The sequence below is a fragment of the Brachyhypopomus gauderio genome, chromosome 1 (assembly GCF_052324685.1).
Source record: "Brachyhypopomus gauderio isolate BG-103 chromosome 1, BGAUD_0.2, whole genome shotgun sequence".
Taxonomy (NCBI): domain Eukaryota; kingdom Metazoa; phylum Chordata; class Actinopteri; order Gymnotiformes; family Hypopomidae; genus Brachyhypopomus; species Brachyhypopomus gauderio.
The window spans coordinates 25,241,667-25,261,896 of record NC_135211.1 but is presented as its reverse complement, the minus strand read 5'-3'; the positions used below and the strand labels follow the sequence as shown (position 1 = coordinate 25,261,896).

The 20,230-nt window shown below is 41.2% G+C and overlaps 3 protein-coding genes across 4 annotated transcripts; 1 reads left to right on the top strand and 2 right to left on the bottom strand.

Moving 5' to 3' along the window:
* Positions 1-4,300: 4,300 nt before the first annotated feature.
* On the bottom strand, positions 4,301-8,115 carry LOC143514201 (tubulin alpha-1A chain). 2 transcript variants are annotated; one of them, XM_077005113.1, is made up of 5 exons: positions 7,491-8,115; positions 6,839-7,021; positions 5,798-6,020; positions 5,541-5,689; positions 4,301-5,443 (listed from the first exon to the last, which is right to left on the bottom strand). In XM_077005113.1, exons 2-5 carry the CDS (start codon positions 6,839-6,841, stop codon positions 4,463-4,465), a joined length of 1,356 nt encoding a protein of 451 aa, XP_076861228.1. In that variant the 5' UTR covers positions 6,842-7,021; positions 7,491-8,115; the 3' UTR covers positions 4,301-4,462. The 2 variants fall into 2 exon arrangements, with proteins under 2 accessions (XP_076861228.1, XP_076861235.1); XM_077005120.1 differs by having other exon boundaries at positions 6,839-6,931.
* Positions 8,116-8,157: 42 nt separating this feature from the next.
* LOC143514197 (tubulin alpha-1B chain) lies at positions 8,158-12,283 on the top strand. Its single transcript, XM_077005098.1, has 4 exons — positions 8,158-8,309; positions 10,439-10,661; positions 10,774-10,922; positions 11,020-12,283. Exons 1-4 carry the CDS (start codon positions 8,307-8,309, stop codon positions 11,998-12,000), a joined length of 1,356 nt encoding a protein of 451 aa, XP_076861213.1. The 5' UTR covers positions 8,158-8,306; the 3' UTR covers positions 12,001-12,283.
* Positions 11,076-20,035, bottom strand: suox (sulfite oxidase). The gene is made up of 4 exons (XM_077005063.1): positions 19,821-20,035; positions 18,220-18,290; positions 17,695-17,893; positions 11,076-16,424 (listed from the first exon to the last, which is right to left on the bottom strand). The coding sequence occupies exons 1-4, from the start codon at positions 19,995-19,997 to the stop codon at positions 14,958-14,960; spliced, it is 1,914 nt and encodes a 637-aa protein (XP_076861178.1). The 5' UTR covers positions 19,998-20,035; the 3' UTR covers positions 11,076-14,957.
* Positions 20,036-20,230: the final 195 nt, after the last annotated feature.

Genomic DNA, 20,230 nt, shown 5'->3' with positions numbered 1-20,230 from the left:
TGAATCAACGTTGATTCAACGTTATTTTGCTATCTGGGTACTCTCCTCGCGCGAGTAGTTTTGCTCGCGCGAAAGTCGTTTTGCTCGCGCGAGGAAGCTCTCTCCGCGCGCGAGAGCATTTTTGCTCGCGCAAATAAGCACTTTTCCTCGCGCGAAACGCGATTATTGACTTGGATTTGACGTCATAGTTGGCAACCCTGTGTATGCTTTAGAGCACACACACAGACGCACATTACTGTTTCGATGATTGTGCTGGTGTTTACTAACTGTTCGGTTATACTAACGTTTTATAGCGCTACATTAAATATCACACTGAACTGAAATTACATTATAAACGATATTTGCGCTACACTGGTTTTGCATACCTTACTGTTCAGGCCTTATTTGAATAGGACATGTTTAGCAGGGCTCTCAAGTCTCACGCATTGAGCGTGTGACACACGCATTTGACCGTCTTCACACGCTCACACGCCACATTTCCAATTTCACACGGCGAGAAAAAAAAATCTAGTTTATTTACCTCCGATCCATATCTATGTCGCCCTCCACTGGCGATCGACCGCGATATACAACCCCCCCCCCCCCCCCCCCCCCGCTCAACAACTTACGTTCGCCACCCCCCCCCCCCAACAACTCTCACACTCTGACATGAATCCAAAACTTGAGAGCCCTGTGTTTAGTCTTAAATAAACAGTTTAGTACACTCTTTAAAATATTCTCAAAGAGATATTAACTTGGGTGTTTGTTTTTGGAAGAACCTTTAATTTCATTTAACTGTCCTCCCTAATATGGATGGTTCTTCATGCCACGTTACAGCCCCTGACCCCTCCCCTTTGCAACATTTTAGAGAGATTGCTCATATTGTCTCAGTATTACCTGAGTTATTGACTACAGTGATAATACAATAATTGTAGTAGTGTAGCATAGCTTTTGGATTTGTAAAAATGTTGGACTTTTCCATTTGAAAAGCCACACTGTAAAAAAAAATCCGTAAAATTTACGGTAAAAGACTGGCAGCTGTGGTTGCCAGAACTTTACCGTAAAAAAAAACGGTGACAATATAAAAAACACTACGGTATCTTTTTTGACAACCGTAAATTTCATCATTTAGAACTGTTCTTTTTATGGAAAATGACTTTACAGCTTACAATAATACACTGAAAAATTAACAACTTTTTAAAATAAACCTATTTACGGTGAATAATTTTAAAAACAACTGTTTTACTGTTTATCTCTATGATGAACACATTACAACCATTATTATTTTACAGTATTTGATTGTAAAGTCTAACTTCACAGTAAATTACTGGCAGGCCGCCATTACTAGGGCCTCCCAGTTGTTGCCACCAATGATCTATATTATAGTGATGTGTCGTTCGCGAACGATCCGGCTCTAAGAGCCGGCTCTTTGTAGTGAACGATTGGAACCGGCTCCACAATGGGAGCCGTTTTAGGATCCTATTTGGGAGCCGCTTTTTCCTTCAGTATTGCGCTTGTGCTCTGCAAGTGCCACAGTTTTTTTCCCAACATCGTTTTTATTTGTCCTTCGGTGCCTCGCTGGCTCTCCCTCTCCTTGCGCGTATTGCTCTGTTTCTGCCAGTGGTAGAGAGCGGAGAGTTTATTTCCTCAGTCAGTCCTTGGCGCCGAAAATGACGCAATCGCGGTGGCTCCGCCCCTGCGTGAGGACACCCGTGAGAAGCGAGGTCGTGCACCTTCAGCGCAATGAACAAAGTTATGTATGCCGGGTTCATACACCTTTACAAGGTGGAATTCAAGCACTTGTACGTCACTTTCAAGGTCCATTTTCAATATTTCCCAGCACCTTAAACTTAAGTTAAATATTTATACATATACTCAAAATTATTCGAAATTATTCGCTTTTTTATCACATCGATTCAGTCAGACAGCTATTTGTTGTGAAACAAAATACAGTTACATTTTCAAGCAGTTACATTTTCAAGCATTTTCAAGTACTTGTAGTGCCTACTTTAGCACTTTTCAAACCTGGAACACAATGCAACATCAGGTAAATTCTTTCCCCTGTTTTTGAGGGGTGTTTCTTTATACTACCACATATCATTTCGGACAACACTGCAAAGAATGTCTCCACTGCCCGCATGTCATGCGTGTGCTCCACACATCTGACCAATCACACGCAGCTTTCAGTTAATAACGTGGTGGGAAAACACTGAAAAAACATGTTATCTCCACTTTTTTTGTGGAAACAGGCAGACAATTGGCCAAGCTGTATTGCATTCTTTTTGGTGCTATTTTGTGATAATTAAATAATTGGTTATAATAAAAGTTTTATTTATAAAGCATTGTTATGCTGCATTTTTACTCATCACAAGTGCTTAACAATGTCAATAATGAAACAAAATGTTATAAAATTAGGTTTAAGCTATTAATTAATTAATAATGTAAAATATATATATGGGGAGCCGTTTGGGAGCCGAAAGAGCCGGCTCTCCACAGTAAGAAGAGCCGTTAGAGCCGCATCTCAAAATAGAGCCGAAAATCCCATCACTACTATATTATTATCTGTAATATAGATCATTGGTTGCCACATTTTAAAGGCACTTTTATTTTTGCCTTAGCAACGTAATCACGCATGAAAACGTAATTACGCGTATTAAACACAATACGTGAAACATGAGGGCAGGTCATTAGCACTGTAACATTACACAAACACGGTAGGTAGACTCAGACAATGTACAACTACATAAACTAATACAGGGAGACTTAAACTAACAAAACATATAATCAAATACATAATCAACAACAGCATGTCATAACACTTACACATAACGCGTATCAATAACGGAGCCGCGGGGGCTCATGGGAAGTAGCGCCGCCCCCAGTGGACCGACGCTACACAATTTTACAGACTTTAAGCAGAAAAGCCTTAAATTTTCTCAACAATCAGCAGTGCGCCTTGTATGTGCACTGAATTAAAAAATCTCTTACTAGCGTGCGAACGCCTTACTAACGCGTGGCCATGACTTACTAACGCGTGCGAACGAGATAATTAAGTATTACTTTATATAAAGCCAGGTTTATCTTCCTTGGGCAGTCAGTTAGTGTACATCCCCTCCTTGCCAGTCAGTTCACGAACAACCCTGGGATCTGCTTGTTTTGCTGTGAAAAAATTAACTTTGTTGCCGCGCGTGAAAGGCGACATTAGTATCTCATTCCCACGCCTTAATGATCTTCGCACGCGTTAGTAAGTCGTAGCCACGCGTTATTTTATTTTTTACATGATGTCACCTTACGGACTCCGTACGATTGTGCTGATTGATGAATGGTTTTCACTTAAATTGAAATGTAGGCTACTCATCAGCAAAATCTGTAATTTAGACTGAATATTTTTTTTATTTTTAGGGTAATTCCTTGTTTACTACATTACGGAATTTTCCAATATATTTTACCTAAAATATTGAAATTAACATTAAAAATGTGTGCTTTCTACATATTATGACTGTAAAAATTAATTTTATATACTGTTTATTCTTTTAAAGTAAACTATTGCATCTGTTACAGTGATATACTGTTTTCTACTTTATGATCTTTTACTGTTGCTATTTTATAGTTTATTACCGTAAATTTAACAAACATTTTTTACAGTGCATATACTCAGGGCCGGCGCCACGGGGGGGGCGAATGGGGGCGTCGCCCCCTCAGGCGAGGTGTCCCACCCCCTCAATGTAAAAAATAAGACCCATTTATTTTACAACAATCGCCACATGGTGCCCCCTTGGCCGCTCGACAACTTACGTTCGCCCCCCCGAAATTTTCTGACGCCCCCTCACTGTATATGTTCTGGCGCCGGCCCTGCATATACTAAATGTACATATATTACAAAATGTTACCTGTTACATCAGAGGCGTTATGTCATACAACGTAAGGGAGTGCTTTCCTCTTAAGAGGTTTTTTATTTTTTGGAAGTTGATTTATTGATGATTAATTACTTTGCATCATACGATTGTGATGCATACACAACTTATTTTGATGCCATTTGTTAAAATGTCATTTCCCCCTTGCTCCCAGTAATAACATAACTGCAAAATGAGTAATATCTTCAAGGGGACATTATGTCTAATGGTTGTGCCTGTTGACAGGCAAAAGATGCATGGCACCTCTAGAGGGCAGCATCTCTGACTTGATCCCAGTTGTATGTATGCCCCTGCATTAGACGATATTGTTTAGGTTCAAAAACACATTATTTTGTAATTAAAAGATAATAACTCCTCATCAATCTGAAAATGATCAAGACAATTAGTGAGGCCATGAATAAGTTAAGTACTGCACAATTTTTTAAAAGGATTTATTTGGTTTTCACACCAAAATCTGGAATTTTACACAAAGGTTAAGTTAATAACAATGACTTGTTTAAGGATACCTGTGCCAAACAGAACATAACGGAATCTAGCTGTTCTATTGATGTTCAGTAATTTTCTGAAATCTAATACTCTTCTCCCTCCTCCTCTCCCTCTCCCTCAACAGAATCAACACCAACCTCCTCATAATCCTTCTCTAGGGCAGCCATATCCTCTCTAGCCTCAGAGAACTCTCCCTCCTCCATACCCTCTCCTACATACCAGTGCACAAAAGCACGCTTGGCATACATTAGATCAAACTTGTGGTCCAGTCTGGCCCAAGCCTCTGCAATGGCTGTGGTGTTGCTAAGCATGCACACAGCTCTCTGGACCTTGGCTAGATCACCACCAGGTACCACAGTCGGGGGCTGGTAGTTGATACCAACTTTGAAACCAGTTGGGCACCAATCTACAAACTGGATGGTACGCTTGGTCTTAATCGTAGCAATGGCTGCATTGACGTCTTTTGGTACAACGTCACCACGGTACAGCAAGCAGCAAGCCATGTATTTGCCATGACGTGGGTCACATTTTACCATCTGATTAGATGGTTCAAAGCAAGCATTGGTGATTTCAGCCACTGAGAGCTGCTCATGGTAAGCTTTCTCAGCTGAGATCACTGGGGCATATGTGGCCAGTGGGAAGTGGATACGAGGGTAGGGCACCAAGTTGGTTTGGAACTCAGTCAGATCAACATTCAAGGCGCCATCAAATCGGAGGGAGGCTGTGATGGAGGACACAATCTGACCGATCAGCCTGTTAAGGTTGGTGTAGGTTGGACGCTCGATATCGAGGTTCCTACGGCAAATGTCATAGATTGCTTCATTATCAACCATGAAAGCACAGTCTGAGTGCTCGAGGGTAGTGTGAGTTGTCAGGATGGAGTTGTAAGGCTCCACAACAGCGGTGGACACCTGAGGAGCTGGGTAGATGGAGAACTCCAGCTTTGACTTCTTTCCATAGTCAACTGAGAGGCGCTCCATCAGCAAGGAAGTGAAACCAGATCCAGTTCCACCTCCAAAGCTGTGGAAGACCAGGAAGCCCTGAAGACCAGTGCACTGGTCAGCCTATGAAAGGAAGAGAATGGAAAATTACACAGTAAGTGTAAACTATTATATGTTGTTTAAATGCAAAGAGTCTGATATTACAGTTATAGCTTCTCACCAGCTTCCGGATCCTGTCGAGAACCAAGTCAATAATTTCTTTGCCAATGGTGTAATGTCCCCGAGCGTAGTTGTTGGCTGCATCTTCCTTTCCAGTGATCAGCTGCTCAGGGTGGAACAGCTGACGGTATGTGCCAGTGCGGACCTCATCTGAGGGACAGGAAAGACAGAATGATGAAGCAGCAGCTTTTAGCTGTGGTCCATAACCTGGTTGAATTACAAGGGATCACAGTAATAGAAAAAAAGACAATTGCTTACCAATCACAGTGGGCTCCAGATCCACAAACACTGCCCTGGGTACGTGCTTGCCAGCTCCTGTCTCACTGAAAAAGGTGTTGAAGGAATCGTCACCTCCACCAATGGTCTTGTCACTAGGCATTTGCCCATCCGGCTGAATGCCATGCTCAAGGCAGTACAGCTCCCAGCAGGCATTACCAATCTGAACACCAGCCTGGCCCACGTGGATGGAGATACACTCACGCTGTGGAGATATAAGATGAAAAGAACTTCCACATTACAAAATGCAAAAGAGTTTAGTCTATTTAATTTGTGCTTCTTTAGAAATTAGCAAAAACAACACATACCACATTCCTTTTGTTACTTTATACTTCCCAAGTAATTGGAAATATATTGAGAATAATGTGGTCTAATTAATATAAAAAGTTTTGTTCTGTACAAATGTAGTGCTATATTTAAATCAAGCATCTCTACAGCAGCAATAACACACACACACACACACACACACACACACACACACACACACACACACACACACACACACACACACATATATATAGGCCTTTTTAAGATTTCCATCTTTAGAGAATGGCACCCCTCCCGTTTCAGCCTAGACATTAGGCTAGAATGTTCTCTCAGTATCTGTCAACATGCTTTACGGTTAATTATTGTTCAAAGAGATCTTTCTTAAACTAGCAAAAATGTATGCACATGCAGAAGCCAGATATGTTTTGATATTAGGGAGAAGTGTATGTTCTATACAACAATGGCTTATCACATATGATTAATTGTCCGCTCTGGAATATACAGATGGAATTTCTTTGTTTGTTTCCTTATTTACTGTGTATATTTTTTGACATATATCAAAAATAAAAATCTGTTGTCTCAAGGATCAATAACGCACGCCGTGGCGTGTGCTTTTCATGTTGGCACCCGCACCGATGCTGATGAAAAAATCAAAAGTACTTGAAAACCATTTGACCACACGTGTTCTTACACATTCTCACACATTACACATTATACAACTAAACAAAACCTGTAACAATAAATGTTCTAGCTCACCATTTTGCTCTTTTTCCGAAGGTGATGTTAGCGTTGAGGAGATGGACACAGTAGCGTACTTGCCTCCACTAATCAACGGAGCGTGCGCGAGCACTGCAGGAGGAAATGGGAGGCGTTGCTTTCAGTGAGCAAGCGCGAGGACCGTGAGAAGGGAGTGCCCCGCTTTCAGCCTCCTACTGTCGCCTTTGGTGCAGTAAAATTAATATGCAAATATTATATTATCTAGTTAGCATTATTAAAGCTTTCATGCAACCCAAAACGATAAGGTAGGTTTTGCTAAGATCACTGTGTGTTTTTAATAAAGGTGATTATGTAGGTTGTTTAATATGAAGGTAATATTTGCATCAAATGGTTAAAGCGCCTCCTGTTAAATGGTTCGCTATGTGAGCCTCAAGACAGAGTTTTATTTTTTTTGTTAGGTTTGTTTTTTTTTACAACATAAAAATTTTAAAAACGTCTGATCATATCACTGGATTTTAATAAGTTACTTACTACTTACAATAATTATTGTCTAACTGATCGACACATTTTGCACACAATTCCATTTAACAGATATTTATACAGAGAAATCGTTTAAAATAAAAATTCGAATACACCTGTCATGCGTTATTCATGGGAAACCCTTAAACACTTATCTGCTTAAATATCTCACCATCACTCAGCACTTGTCTGGCTGTGCAGCACAAGTGTCCATCCCAAGCCACCGCCCTTCATTGTTTAAAATTTCGCCGCAGCACACTGACGTCATCCATCTGCAGAGCACCACGTGACTACACTGCTCATCAATTCCTAATGAACTCTTGCCTTTTGTTTAAATCACTATTCAGCAATAGATTACTAATGAAATAACTATATAAAGGCAAGCTTTGATTTAATATATTCATGTATTTCTTTCCCGAAGGATTTTAACAAGTAATTTTAAGTTAATATGTGTATATAGTGGTACGTTTTCTCAGAACCTGTGGAAATTCAAGAGTCAAGTCTTATTTGACACTTATCTTGAGTTATCCTTAAATAATTGTGTGGAATTACAGAATTGCAGGTTGTTAAATACATTTATCCTATTGTTAATTCCCCCAGAACAGTTTTGTTCTATTGTTCTAAACAGAGTTCTATATGAAATGTGAGCGTGCAGGTTTTATTCTTTTTCTGTGTATGCCCTACGTTCGGATTATATTTAGGTTGTACATTTGGCGGTATATACAAGGAATAAAAAACGTGCTGATTTACAGTGGTCTTACAGCATACAGGTCTTCGGTCCTCCGTGGCTGTTCAGACTAATATATTCATGAGACCAACCCCCAATCCACCAGCAGTCTTTAAAAAGCGGTGCGCCACTCTGACAGTAAGTAGTTACTACATCGACTCTTAGCCGTCGACGAAGGTAACAAATTTCACTGCAGAGTGAAACAGACTTCGAATAATCCTTCACTGATTTCTGAGCTGCTATCATTTAAATCATCTAAACATGGTAAGTAACATACGTCGGATGATGACCGTTAACATATAGGTTGTTCTCTTTAATTATGCATCATAGTGATAAAAAATGATTCAGGACTAGTTTACAATGTTCACGCTCATAACATAAGAATTACCCCGTGATTAGCGATTTTTACACCGATAGAAATCCACATTGATTAAAAAAATCTAGGTAGGCCAAAGGCTGCATAAGTAATAGGCTTTGGTAGCTGATGCTCGTCGGTTTTGGCGGACGCGGGAACGAGGGTGTAATCATGGCACAAAACCTTGTGCAAAAACTACCGCATTTTCAGAAAGTGGTTACAGTATTTAACGTAAATGATCAACGATTGTTCTACGTTTTACTATCCCATTGTTTAATCGGATTTGCAGCCATCTTATCCATCGAGACGGACTGAACGAGACAGTTGAAACCTGGTAGATTATCACGAAGACAAAATGCACGCGTTTCTTGTAGCCGCGTTTTTCCACTTTTGTTTGAACTTCTCTGCGTCAAACGACTTGTAAAATTATTTAAATTGTATAGAATATGCAATATGAATGTTCACCGTTCAAAATATTCTGCAGCACGGAATACGACGCACCACCTACGCTAAGACATTGTGGTCAGCTCTCAGCTTTTACACCGCCTTTATTGCTCTTCGTGCACACCTGTGTAGAATTCTCTGTATCAGTATCATATGGATTCTGTCTTAAAAGATAGACATTTCTGTTCAGCTATGACTACGATTACATTGTTTCTAACCCTCTCCAGCATCGAAAACTGCTCGCTAGTTTCTTACATGAACATCCTTCAAATGCTAAAAAGCTGACCTACATTTTTTTTCTAGTTGCTCTAATTCGATAAAGTCCCACTTAATGGTTAAAACGGACTAGTGTTTGGACACGTCTATTGTAATTTTAATGAATTCATCCATAGAACGTTCGTTCGTTCGTTTAACTCGCAAGCGTGGCTTTACTGGGGTTGGTGGCAAATTACGTTCAAGCGCATAGCCTTTGTGTTTCCAGCAAATTCTGCAGTGTAGAAAGAAGGGTTGATGAATCAAGAACAATACGTCGTGCTGTCTGCCGGTGGGCGCTAGTAACATGGGCATTGAGTTCCCTTTGTCTCGTGCACCCGCTCCTGCGGACATCTCCAGCATCCCCAGGCCTCTGCAGAACATCACACACAGGTTTTAACAGTCTTACACGTAATTATCTTTTTTTGTAATTTCTTGAATTTGTCCTCGTTATAAAATCTGTCGCTAGGCAACGGTATCGCCTAGCTGTCGCAGTAGATGTGCAAATCCTTTTGCCTACAGCCGGGTGGAGTCAGAGGCTGAGAGTTTAGGGAGGAGAACGGGAAGGAGGGAGTCGACAGGGAGGGGGTTGCACGTAGCGTGATTTGCGATAGACCAGCCCTCTGCGACAGATTCGGAGATCCACTGTTGCTTAGTGTGCGCTTCCAACGCTAGACTTAAACCAACTATTATCCATTATATTAATAAATTCGGTCCTCGCAATTTCTAGACTAAAAAATTAGTCTAGAATTTTTTTTGACTAATAATCAAGGTCAACTCCAGCTCTGTAAAGGATCAAGATGATAAACATTTACAACTAAAATGTCCTGATCTGAAAGCATTCACCACATATAACATCAATATATTATCATAAGGTGTCACAGAACAATCTATACTACCTTGGAGATTCCAAGCAACTACGTAGCACTTTTGTAAGTCGCTCTGGATAAGAGCGTCTGCTAAATGCCATAAATGTAAATGTCACAGCAAAGAGTTAAATCTCCATGCTGTACCAGAGGGAGTCAATCATCCATGCTGGGACATCTAATCCTTTTGAGTCTTAATATGTCAGAATAAGTTGCGTTACTGGATATTAATGTGTTCTTTGGTAGGGCTTTTGACAGCACAGAGTACCTCATTACTACTTAAATGTTTTATAAGAGCCTTGCGTTGTTCAAATAAGGACTTATATCTTATGTATGCAAGCATGACCCTTTTCCCTTCTGATTAATTCCCTTCACAGCTTCTGAAAGCTGTGGCATAAAGTTATGACCAATTTGAAGGCTCAGCATTGTATGTAAACAATATAATAAACATTTTTATATCATTTTTTTCTCAACAGCGTGAGTGTATCTCCATCCACGTGGGCCAGGCTGGTGTTCAGATTGGTAATGCCTGCTGGGAGCTGTACTGCCTTGAGCATGGCATTCAGCCGGATGGGCAAATGCCTAGCGACAAGACCATTGGTGGAGGTGACGATTCCTTCAACACCTTTTTCAGTGAGACAGGAGCTGGCAAGCACGTACCCAGAGCAGTATTTGTGGATCTGGAGCCTACTGTGATTGGTAAGCAGTTGGCTTTTCTTTCTATTATTGTCATTATTTGTTAGTCAACTGGGTTAGTAGTGACCACATTTAAAAGCTGCTGCTTCATCAGTCTGTCTTTCCTGTCCCTCAGATGAGGTCCGCACTGGCACATATCGTCAGCTGTTCCACCCTGAGCAGCTGATCACTGGAAAGGAAGATGCAGCCAACAACTACGCTCGTGGACATTACACCATTGGCAAAGAAATCATTGACTTGGTTCTCGACAGGATCCGGAAGCTGGTGAGAAGCTATAACTGTAATATCAGACTCTTTGCATTTTAACAACATATAATAGTTTACACCTACTGTGTATTTTTCCAATGTTTTGCTTTCATAGGCTGACCAGTGCACAGGTCTTCAGGGCTTCCTGGTCTTCCACAGTTTTGGCGGTGGAACTGGTTCTGGTTTCACTTCCTTGCTGATGGAGCGTCTCTCAGTTGACTATGGAAAGAAGTCAAAGCTGGAGTTCTCCATCTACCCAGCACCTCAGGTGTCCACTGCTGTTGTGGAGCCTTACAACTCTATCCTGACAACTCACACCACCCTTGAGCACTCAGACTGTGCTTTCATGGTCGATAATGAAGCAATCTATGACATTTGCCGTAGGAACCTCGATATCGAGCGTCCAACCTACACCAACCTTAACAGGCTGATCAGTCAGATTGTGTCCTCCATCACAGCCTCCCTCCGATTTGATGGCGCCTTGAATGTTGATCTGACTGAGTTCCAGACCAACTTGGTGCCCTACCCTCGTATCCACTTCCCACTGGCCACATATGCCCCAGTGATCTCAGCTGAGAAAGCTTACCATGAGCAGCTCTCAGTGGCTGAAATCACCAATGCTTGCTTTGAACCAGCAAATCAGATGGTGAAATGTGACCCACGTCATGGCAAGTACATGGCTTGCTGCTTGCTGTACCGTGGTGACGTTGTACCAAAAGATGTTAATGCAGCCATTGCCACCATTAAGACCAAGCGTACCATCCAGTTTGTAGATTGGTGCCCAACTGGTTTCAAAGTTGGCATCAACTACCAGCCCCCGACTGTGGTACCTGGTGGTGATCTTGCCAAGGTCCAGAGAGCTGTGTGCATGCTTAGCAACACCACAGCCATTGCAGAGGCTTGGGCCAGACTGGACCACAAGTTTGATCTAATGTATGCCAAGCGTGCCTTTGTGCACTGGTATGTAGGAGAGGGTATGGAGGAAGGAGAGTTCTCTGAGGCCAGAGAGGATATGGCTGCCCTGGAGAAGGATTATGAGGAGGTTGGTGTTGATTCTATTGAGGGAGAGGGAGAGGAGGAGGGGGAAGAGTATTAAACTAAATTGATTTTCTTTACAATCAGTCTCAAGCATGCCTATCATCTGTCAGGAGGTGATTCACCCTTTATTCAGTAATGTAGAGATGGTTTTTACAAACAACTGTCTCACTTTCTCATGTCTACTGTGTGTCTATTGAAACCTGAAACGATGATTATTGTCAAACATTTTTCAAACCCAATGTTAAAATGTTGCATTCTTCTCAGAAAGAACACTCACTAAACTTCACTCTCCACTCTGTAGTCTTGACTGTGATATGCAATAAATTACTGAGGGAAAACTGTTTGTGTACTTTATCAAAGACTTTATTCAAAATGCAATACATTTTATTCATTGATTTTTCACTCAGTATGGTATAAAGGTCAGGCAAGATTAGACCTGGCTGCCAAAATAAATACTATGAAAACTATATTTTTAAGTCTTATACGTACAAAATTATTTACCACCTCTATTAGAAAAAAAGCAACTTTTGTTGTAAAGTTATTGGAGTAAAAACTAAGCAACCACACTTCATATGCTTTTTCACTGTTAATCTCAAGCCACTTAAAGAAATCAAATTTGTTAAAACCTGTGTTAGAAATTCTGAAACCCTTAAATGGTGAGCACAATAAAGTCAGAAGCAGTTTGGGTTAGATAATAAAGTACAATGATTTATTTTAACAAAGCATGGATTAAACCCTGAGATCTCCGTTACAAACACACAAGGTGTCTGTAGCAGAGAGAGCTAATTCCCCACTCTGAACTCTCATCCTTTATACGCTTGATCATCAATACACACGGTGTCCACGAGGTGAACATGAGGTGATCAACCAAATGTGATTGGACAATACATGAAATAATTAACGCTGATTTGACAGATGCATATGACGCATGCCCCTCCACGCTCAGCATCCTCGTGATGTCATGACAGACTGAGTGTCGCCGTAGTCCCATGCAAGTAGAGATTTGGCGTCTTCAGCGAGGTCAGTTTTAGGAACACCAGAGGAACATCAGATTAGGCCTCAGCCGAGGCCAGAGAACACACACACACACACACACATCTGAGTCCTACTGTAGTCACTAGAATGGAAGTCAGTGCCATGATCAACACACGTATATGTAAAAAGATACTCTAACACCTATCTCTAATGTGTTTAATGTATACTAAGAAAGCCTGACATAAATGGAAATCATCAAATTTCCATCACATTTCCCTCCTTTTTGTCCTTTATAGATAAATTACAACGACCACAGATCACTCCCGTACAGGCTTTCGATCGCTGCGTCACTTTCCAGGAAGTACATGGATGGTCAAACAAATTACACCTTACAAACAGATTACAACATTGTTCAACAAAGTAATTAAAATGAATCATCATCATCAGTAAATGAATCAACATCAGGTGGTAGATTTGTGGCCTTGACATCTGTCCTCATCGTGAGGTCCTTAGGTTTTAGCGCCGTGTCTGCAGCCTGCAAGATACAACTCCTCCGGTGAGACAGCATACAAGGCACACAGAAAACCATCAACAACAATCGCCATTGTGCTCCATCCCCGTATGAGCAAGAGCACAGGGTTCATGGTGGGTGATCATTGACCATTCTTGACAGCTGTTGTGCTTGGAGTGCGGGCACGCCCGATCTGCACTTCCACCCACTCAACTGAGGTGCCCGAACACCCTCCTTTCACCCTATAGGAGCTGGGATGCTTTAGGGCTGCTCTTTGTCTACTCAGGTACTGGAACCTTCTTGCAATGGCAATTTCCATCACAAATTTCCATCACAAACCTGACCACCTCCAGTCATTCCGTAGGGTTACTGCAAGGTCTGTTATCTGAATCAGCCAACTTTTGAAGAACCATTTTAAGCTGAGATTGTAAGTCAGATGGGACTGCTTAAATAATATGACCACCTTCCCTTAATACATAAATTATTATTAGAAAATGTTTAGAAATTACATGCAACAACCAACTAATGTCAGTTCCTGGATTAAAAGTGTTAATGCTGTGGGCCGATAAAAAGCAACATTAGCAGAAAGCACCAATATCACCCTGCCCCTCAAAATCAAATGAAAACAAATACACAGTAATTATTTCCACAGGAAAATAGAAAAACCTGAAATTATTCATATGGCCTGAAATGGGTTGTGTATATATATAGCAACACAGACTGATATTTTGCAAACATTGATACTAGTGTAGTGAGCACCAATTTCATGTGTACACACTGTCAGTCTTGTACCGTGTTAAATATTAGCAATTTTCTTAAAAGCAGGTAGAGAAAAAAATAATAAGGTTAAAATTAAGCTGATTTTACTAAGATATTGAGAACAGGCTACAATTCTATGCAAATATATTTCAAAACAATGTAATTAAATTACATTTTTTCTAAATAAAATGAGAATGAATAATTTGACATAACCCAATGCACGACATTTCTATGAAAAATAGATAATTCCAACATGAACAGATCAAGAGATGAAGAATTTATGGTCCTGAGTTCATGAGCATCATGGTTCATATACTGTACTGTACATTTACTCCCCAAGGAAAATTCTAGAACACCATAGGACTATTGGCCCTGAAAGATTATCCCGTTATCAGGATAAACTGCCTACTTCTGCAAAGATATGCATTTCAACCTAAATAGGCTCAGTTTGTGTCTACTGACTGGGGAAGAGAAACCTCTAGGCGGTCCAAGAGTGAAAAGCAGAGGTAGAAGAAGAAAAAAAGCCCAGTGTTGATGGTCAACAACATATTTACTAGTCCTACTTGGTAGGTTCAGCCAAATCATTTAGAGCTACCTATAACTGGCTGTGGTGTGGCAGAGAATCACCTTCTATGTTAAGTTCATGTTATAAATCCTAGACACGGTCCTATCAAATAAACCAGTGCCTCATACAAACATGGTTTCTCTTTCCTGAGTGAAGTCACTAAAATTCTCCTTCATTGGATATTTGTTCCTTTACTTCCAAACCCTCATTTCACTTTCACCTTTATTCGATGCCAAGCATTACAAAGCACTCCTCTTAAGTTCCAAATAGGTGGCACAGTGTCTGGCTGCGCATTGTAACTACTGTCAGTAGCCTTGCACACAACCTCCAGCTCTTCTACTCCCTCTGGTACAGGGATTGCAATCTCCCAGAGCTTCCAGGCCCATGTTCGCCCAGGCATTGGTGAGGGTGCAGGGTCTTCACCTTCCCCATTGTCCCGCAGTTTAGCTACGTGCCATGTCTTGCCACCATCCACAGAGACGTCCACCCGCACCACCTCCCTGCCTCCACCACTCCAAGCATAACCTTTCACCTTCATTTCCTCCATGCTGCGGTGCACCAAAAACCCGTCTGTCGGCTGGGTGATGGCTGACTGAACTGGAAGCTCCTGGATGGCTGGTGCAGATTTGTAGTTCACCGTGTCCCAGTCGGTGCCCGGGGAGAAACCTTTGTAGTCATTCTGCTGCCAGTGACTCTCACTTTCTACCTCACTAATGACAATCTTGCCTAGCCATTTGACATTCCGTGCTCCAACAACCCCGGGCACAATCACACGCACGGGGTAGCCATGGTCTGCAGGCAGATCCTCGCCGTTCATCTCATAAGCTAGAAGAACGTCTCCCTCTTCACTCACCGCTTTGTTCAGTGGGATGGACGCTCCATATGAGGTCCCGGTCACATCTCTGTCCAAGCCTTCAAAATGCACATGCTGAGCCTTAGCTGCCACCTCGGGGCCAAAGCCATAGCGGTACAGGACATCCCGCAGACGAGCACCTGACCATTTAGCATTGCTTATAGCCGCAAATCCCCAGTTCAGCCCTTTAACCTGCTTAACTTTGTTCATGTCGGATCGGCGGTTCCCTGCACACTGGATGGTCGCGGTCACTGTGTATTTAGGAAAATTAGATTTAAGTTCATCCAAGGTCAATGACACAGCATTCCCAGGAAGGCCCTCTATCTTCAGCCTGTATTTGCTTGGGTCCACCTGGGGAACAGGTAGATGGTTGCGTGTGAAGAAGAGGGCAGAGGGGGTGATATAGCTGTCTGAAAGAAGGCCAGCAGGTGGTTCAGCATTGAATGGTTTCAGGCTGTTGATAATGAGGGCAGGGTGACGAGGTGGGTCAGTGGAATAAGGGTCTGCAAGATTAGCAGCCTGCTGCTTCTTAGTGTCCTCTGCTCGAAGGACACCCACCTTGTACTCAGACAGAATCTCCTGAACATGCTCCTGTTCGTGTACGGCATACAGTGACCAAAAGGGCTCAAGAGCGCCACCTGCAGCCAGCAGGATTTTGTCGCCTCCAGGATGTATGGCCACAAAGTCAGTGATGTCATAGACGGCTCCATTGTAGGTGACCCATATGCCCTTGTCCAGGGAGCAGTGTTTCACAACCTCTTCCTGGGTGTACACAGGCAAGGGGACTGACTGAGGTGCTGTACCAGTTGCTCGCTCAGACTGTAGTGTGAAATCAAAAGAACATGATTAGTAATGACTCAGTAACAGAAGGTTCACATGGATTCCTTTGCTTATAACATAAGGTAAGAAGAAAGTGTTAAATTTACACTTAGTGTTAAATTTTACAAAATGTCTTACAAAATACTGTCCACAGACAATATTGCCATGGATATGAGAACCATAGACTGTATGCTGTATATAAGGAGACTGCATATTTTTGTTTCCTCCCATAAGAGCATTTGAAGTTCTTCCCTCAGTATGGACAGGGTTTACATTAACACATTATTGTAGTCACCTAGCTTAATCTTAGAACAACTTACAGGACAAAAAAGCAGTTAAAACCACCTCATTATGCATTTCCAGTGCAAGAACAACAGTGGAAAGAAGATCTATCTTACAGATGAACAGATAAACTTTATTAACCCATTTACCTCTATGGTAGCAATAAGATGCATTTAAAGACCCCAGTGTGAGATCAAGGATTATCAGGTTAAGCCACAACACCTGAATAGTAAATAAAAGTAAATAACTATTCTGTAGTATTCAGTTACACCAGACTGGTACACAGTGATACTGGTTGTCTCTTTTTTTGTTTGCCCTCACTAGTTATCTTGAGATCAAATTCAAATTACTGCCAGCCTATTATGTGCTACACCGTCTTCAGAAGACTGCTGTACATTTCATTGACTTAGCCCTTTAAACTGGGTCATCATTTTTCCATCCACTCCGTTTGGAGGAATTAAAAGGCCAAAAAACATCTCTAGTATTCATGCACACAGTCTTTGACTATATTTGAATAGATTAGAAATAGTAAAAATGTAAAAATTTAGATAACTAGACATCTTGGTCAAATTCAAATTACTGCTAGTCTTACGTGCTACACCATCTTCAGAAGACTCCACTGCTATCCATCTTGTACTTGTTTGGCAGCTATAAGGTTATTTCTGCTAAAAAGGTTCTTAATAAAAAAAATAAAACTTCTGACAGATTATTTCACTGACTTAGCCCTTTAAACCTGGTCATCATCTTTCCTACCACCCCATTTGGAGGAATTAAAAGGCCAGAAAAGGAATTAAAAGGCCATGCTCAAGTATTCATAGACACAGTTATTGGCTACATTTACGGCATTTAGCAGACGCTCTTATCCAGAGCGACTTACAAAAGTGCTAAGGGCTACATTTCAATAGATTAGAAATAATTTAGGCAATTAAAAAACACTTTGGGTTTCTTAGACACTGCATTTAAATAAAAAAAAATTTAGTTAAATAACCTTCACTTGATGAAGACCATAGGCTACTACAGCACCAGTACCAGCCAACAGGCCCGTCAGAACATATCTGAGCCTCGGCTGCTGAGAGCTGTCGAAGTAGTAGCTCCGCCCTTGGTGGCTACTCTGGCTTCTCCAGTGATTAGAAAGACGTCCTGAACATGATGATGCCACAGGAATGCTGTTCTTCAGCTTCGGGACGCTAAGAGAAAATGACATGGGAGGGATGTCACTGATGACCGCAATGAGCACACCGCACTTGAAGGATATTAGGGTGAAACAAAATTCTTCAGTGTGTAATAAGTAGTTTGAGAGCAAAGATGAAGCTAATAACATCAAATATTAATTTTGGTTTGATGTCACATGCCATAGTTATTAACGCATTGAAGAATGCAAAAAGGTGAGGTGAAGTAACTCAGAAACAAAGAAGCACTTTACAAAAACAATTAACTGGCAAGCGATTACCTGAAACATAAAAAGGTTCTTACAGTGTTACAACATACTGTAACTACTGATGGTGGTACAAACCTTTGAGCGCTGAGACTGAAAACACAAGCAAGGCCTTGGCAATGTCTTAGACGGTGCATTGCATTAGTGACCTGTCAAAAGGACAAAATGGGGTGGAAAGGAAACACCATCAGGTAGTACTGACGAAACTACAGCACATGAAACAACTGTTTAAATAATGCTGTAATTTAGGGCAGGAGGTAGTCCACTCAACACATATTACAGTACACAACTGGATCATATAACGTTAAACACTATAAGCTCCATCTGACCAAACGTTTTATTTTTGTAATTGCCAACATGGGTATTGTGTGACTGTAACTGAACTTATCTTGAAAAGACAAATTACTAACATATGGTGTTCCAGAGAAAGAGCATACACGTGGGAACAAATATTTGGACAGTGCAGTAAATGTCATATTTGAAAAGAACTGGATAATAATTGAAGTAAGTTTAAATTCCGGTCAAAATAGTTAGACAAACCTAGCATTTAATCGATAAGGCACAAAATCTTGCCATGTTACAGCCATTGTGTACCGATCAGCTGCCCTATGAAACTCTCTAAAATTGTTTGTCTTAGCCAAAGAGCCAATCCTGTTGTGGGGTGTGCTCCAAAAACCTAAACACACCGTTAGTCTGTGTTTATGGCTACACGGCTCAGTTGAACTCAGTTCTGAACTCAGAAGTCAGTTTATTAACTTATAAACCAGCCAACGAGTAATTATTAAGTTAAATGCTATGGAAAAAAACCATTTGGAACAATGACAAGACGAAGCAATTAAAAAATTTTACATTCATAGTCATACATCTTACACGGGAAAGCATCCGTGGGGTCCCACGGTAAATTGTAAAACAAACACCCACACACGTGCTACGGATGAGTATTTCATTTCGTTGCAAAATTTAAGCAAAGCAGATCGATGCGTCATTGCGAAGGTCATGTTTTGTTCAACTTTTTTGGTATGCAGTTGCAGCAGCCAAAGCTGTGTTCTTGAACATAAGTATCCAAGTTAACCTACATGTTCAAAAACCTTAGTTAATGTACAGGATACGATTTGCCTATTTCAATCGAGTCGTTCCACGTGCTCTTGGAAGGAATAAAAGGAATTGCTATCGCAAACTTGTCTGGCAGGATGCTATTTAAAATTTAAATACCATCTTTTTATTAGGCAATTGCAACCGGCAGCCAACGCATCAGTCAGTTCCACAAGCACAAACTGGCCATCAAAACTTACCATTGTTTAGTAATAACTATCGTATACAAGAATAACTTACAAACTACATAGTTAAAGTAATAACAATCTCTGTGAAAAACGGGGAGTGTGGATATCGAGGGAACAGTCTTAACATGGTAACCTCTAATGGCTAGCACTGAAGCACCAAGAAATAACACAGTAACGCAAAATCGAGTTTATTTTTCCGCCTATCAATTAGATTTAATAGCAGTCTACACACTTGAGTAACGTTACGCGATACTTCGAAGTCTTTGAAGCTTGACAGAGCGCGGTTGAGCTAACGCGATTTCTAGCTCGTCAGCATAGTACTAAGAACGACCAAAATGGTAAAATCTTGAAGTCATGCTACGATACATCTATGAGTTATGCAAAAAAAACGTTACTCACTTGCGCTGTAAAAGATGTCCTATTATATTCAATCTCACGTGTTCTCTCTCCACCGCCGACAAAAAGCCTTGCTGGGTCTGCTTGATACGGAGCACAACAACCACATTTCTGGAACGCCGAGCCAAGGAGCGCGAGTGGCAGGACTCTGACGTCAGCGTCCAGAGAAAAAAACGTCATTTACAAATTGGAGCCTGCGCTATGCTTGCGTACCCGGCATCGGTGCATCTTAAGCGCTGCTTTATTGCGAATTCTGTTCGTGCGTGCCACGTCTTCCAGATCAGAATTTTGCATCGACAGTTAAGAAAATACGTTAAAGTTTTATGGGTGGGAAATGCTAAATCTTGAGTATACTACTATATATTTTTAAAGGGTGTAAATTCTCAGGCCTGCCTTCCTTATCTGATTATTTA

Excerpts from the sequence above, each read along its gene's own strand:
- LOC143514201 (XM_077005113.1), bottom strand. Across the intron at positions 5,690-5,797 it reads TCTGGAGCCCACTGTGATTG|ATGAGGTCCGCACTGGCACA; the intron begins GTAAGCAATTGT and ends CCTGTCCCTCAG. Across the intron at positions 5,444-5,540 it reads TCGACAGGATCCGGAAGCTG|GCTGACCAGTGCACTGGTCT; the intron begins GTGAGAAGCTAT and ends TTCCTTTCATAG.
- LOC143514197 (XM_077005098.1), top strand. Across the intron at positions 10,662-10,773 it reads TCTGGAGCCTACTGTGATTG|ATGAGGTCCGCACTGGCACA; the intron begins GTAAGCAGTTGG and ends CCTGTCCCTCAG. Across the intron at positions 10,923-11,019 it reads TCGACAGGATCCGGAAGCTG|GCTGACCAGTGCACAGGTCT; the intron begins GTGAGAAGCTAT and ends TTGCTTTCATAG.
- suox (XM_077005063.1), bottom strand. The coding sequence starts at position 19,997 with ATGACGTTTTTTTCTCTGGACGCTGACGTCAGAGTCCTGCCACTCGCG. Across the intron at positions 18,291-19,820 it reads GGACATCTTTTACAGCGCAA|GTCACTAATGCAATGCACCG; the intron begins GTGAGTAACGTT and ends TCCTTTTGACAG. Across the intron at positions 17,894-18,219 it reads TTCAGTCTCAGCGCTCAAAG|CGTCCCGAAGCTGAAGAACA; the intron begins GTTTGTACCACC and ends ATTTTCTCTTAG.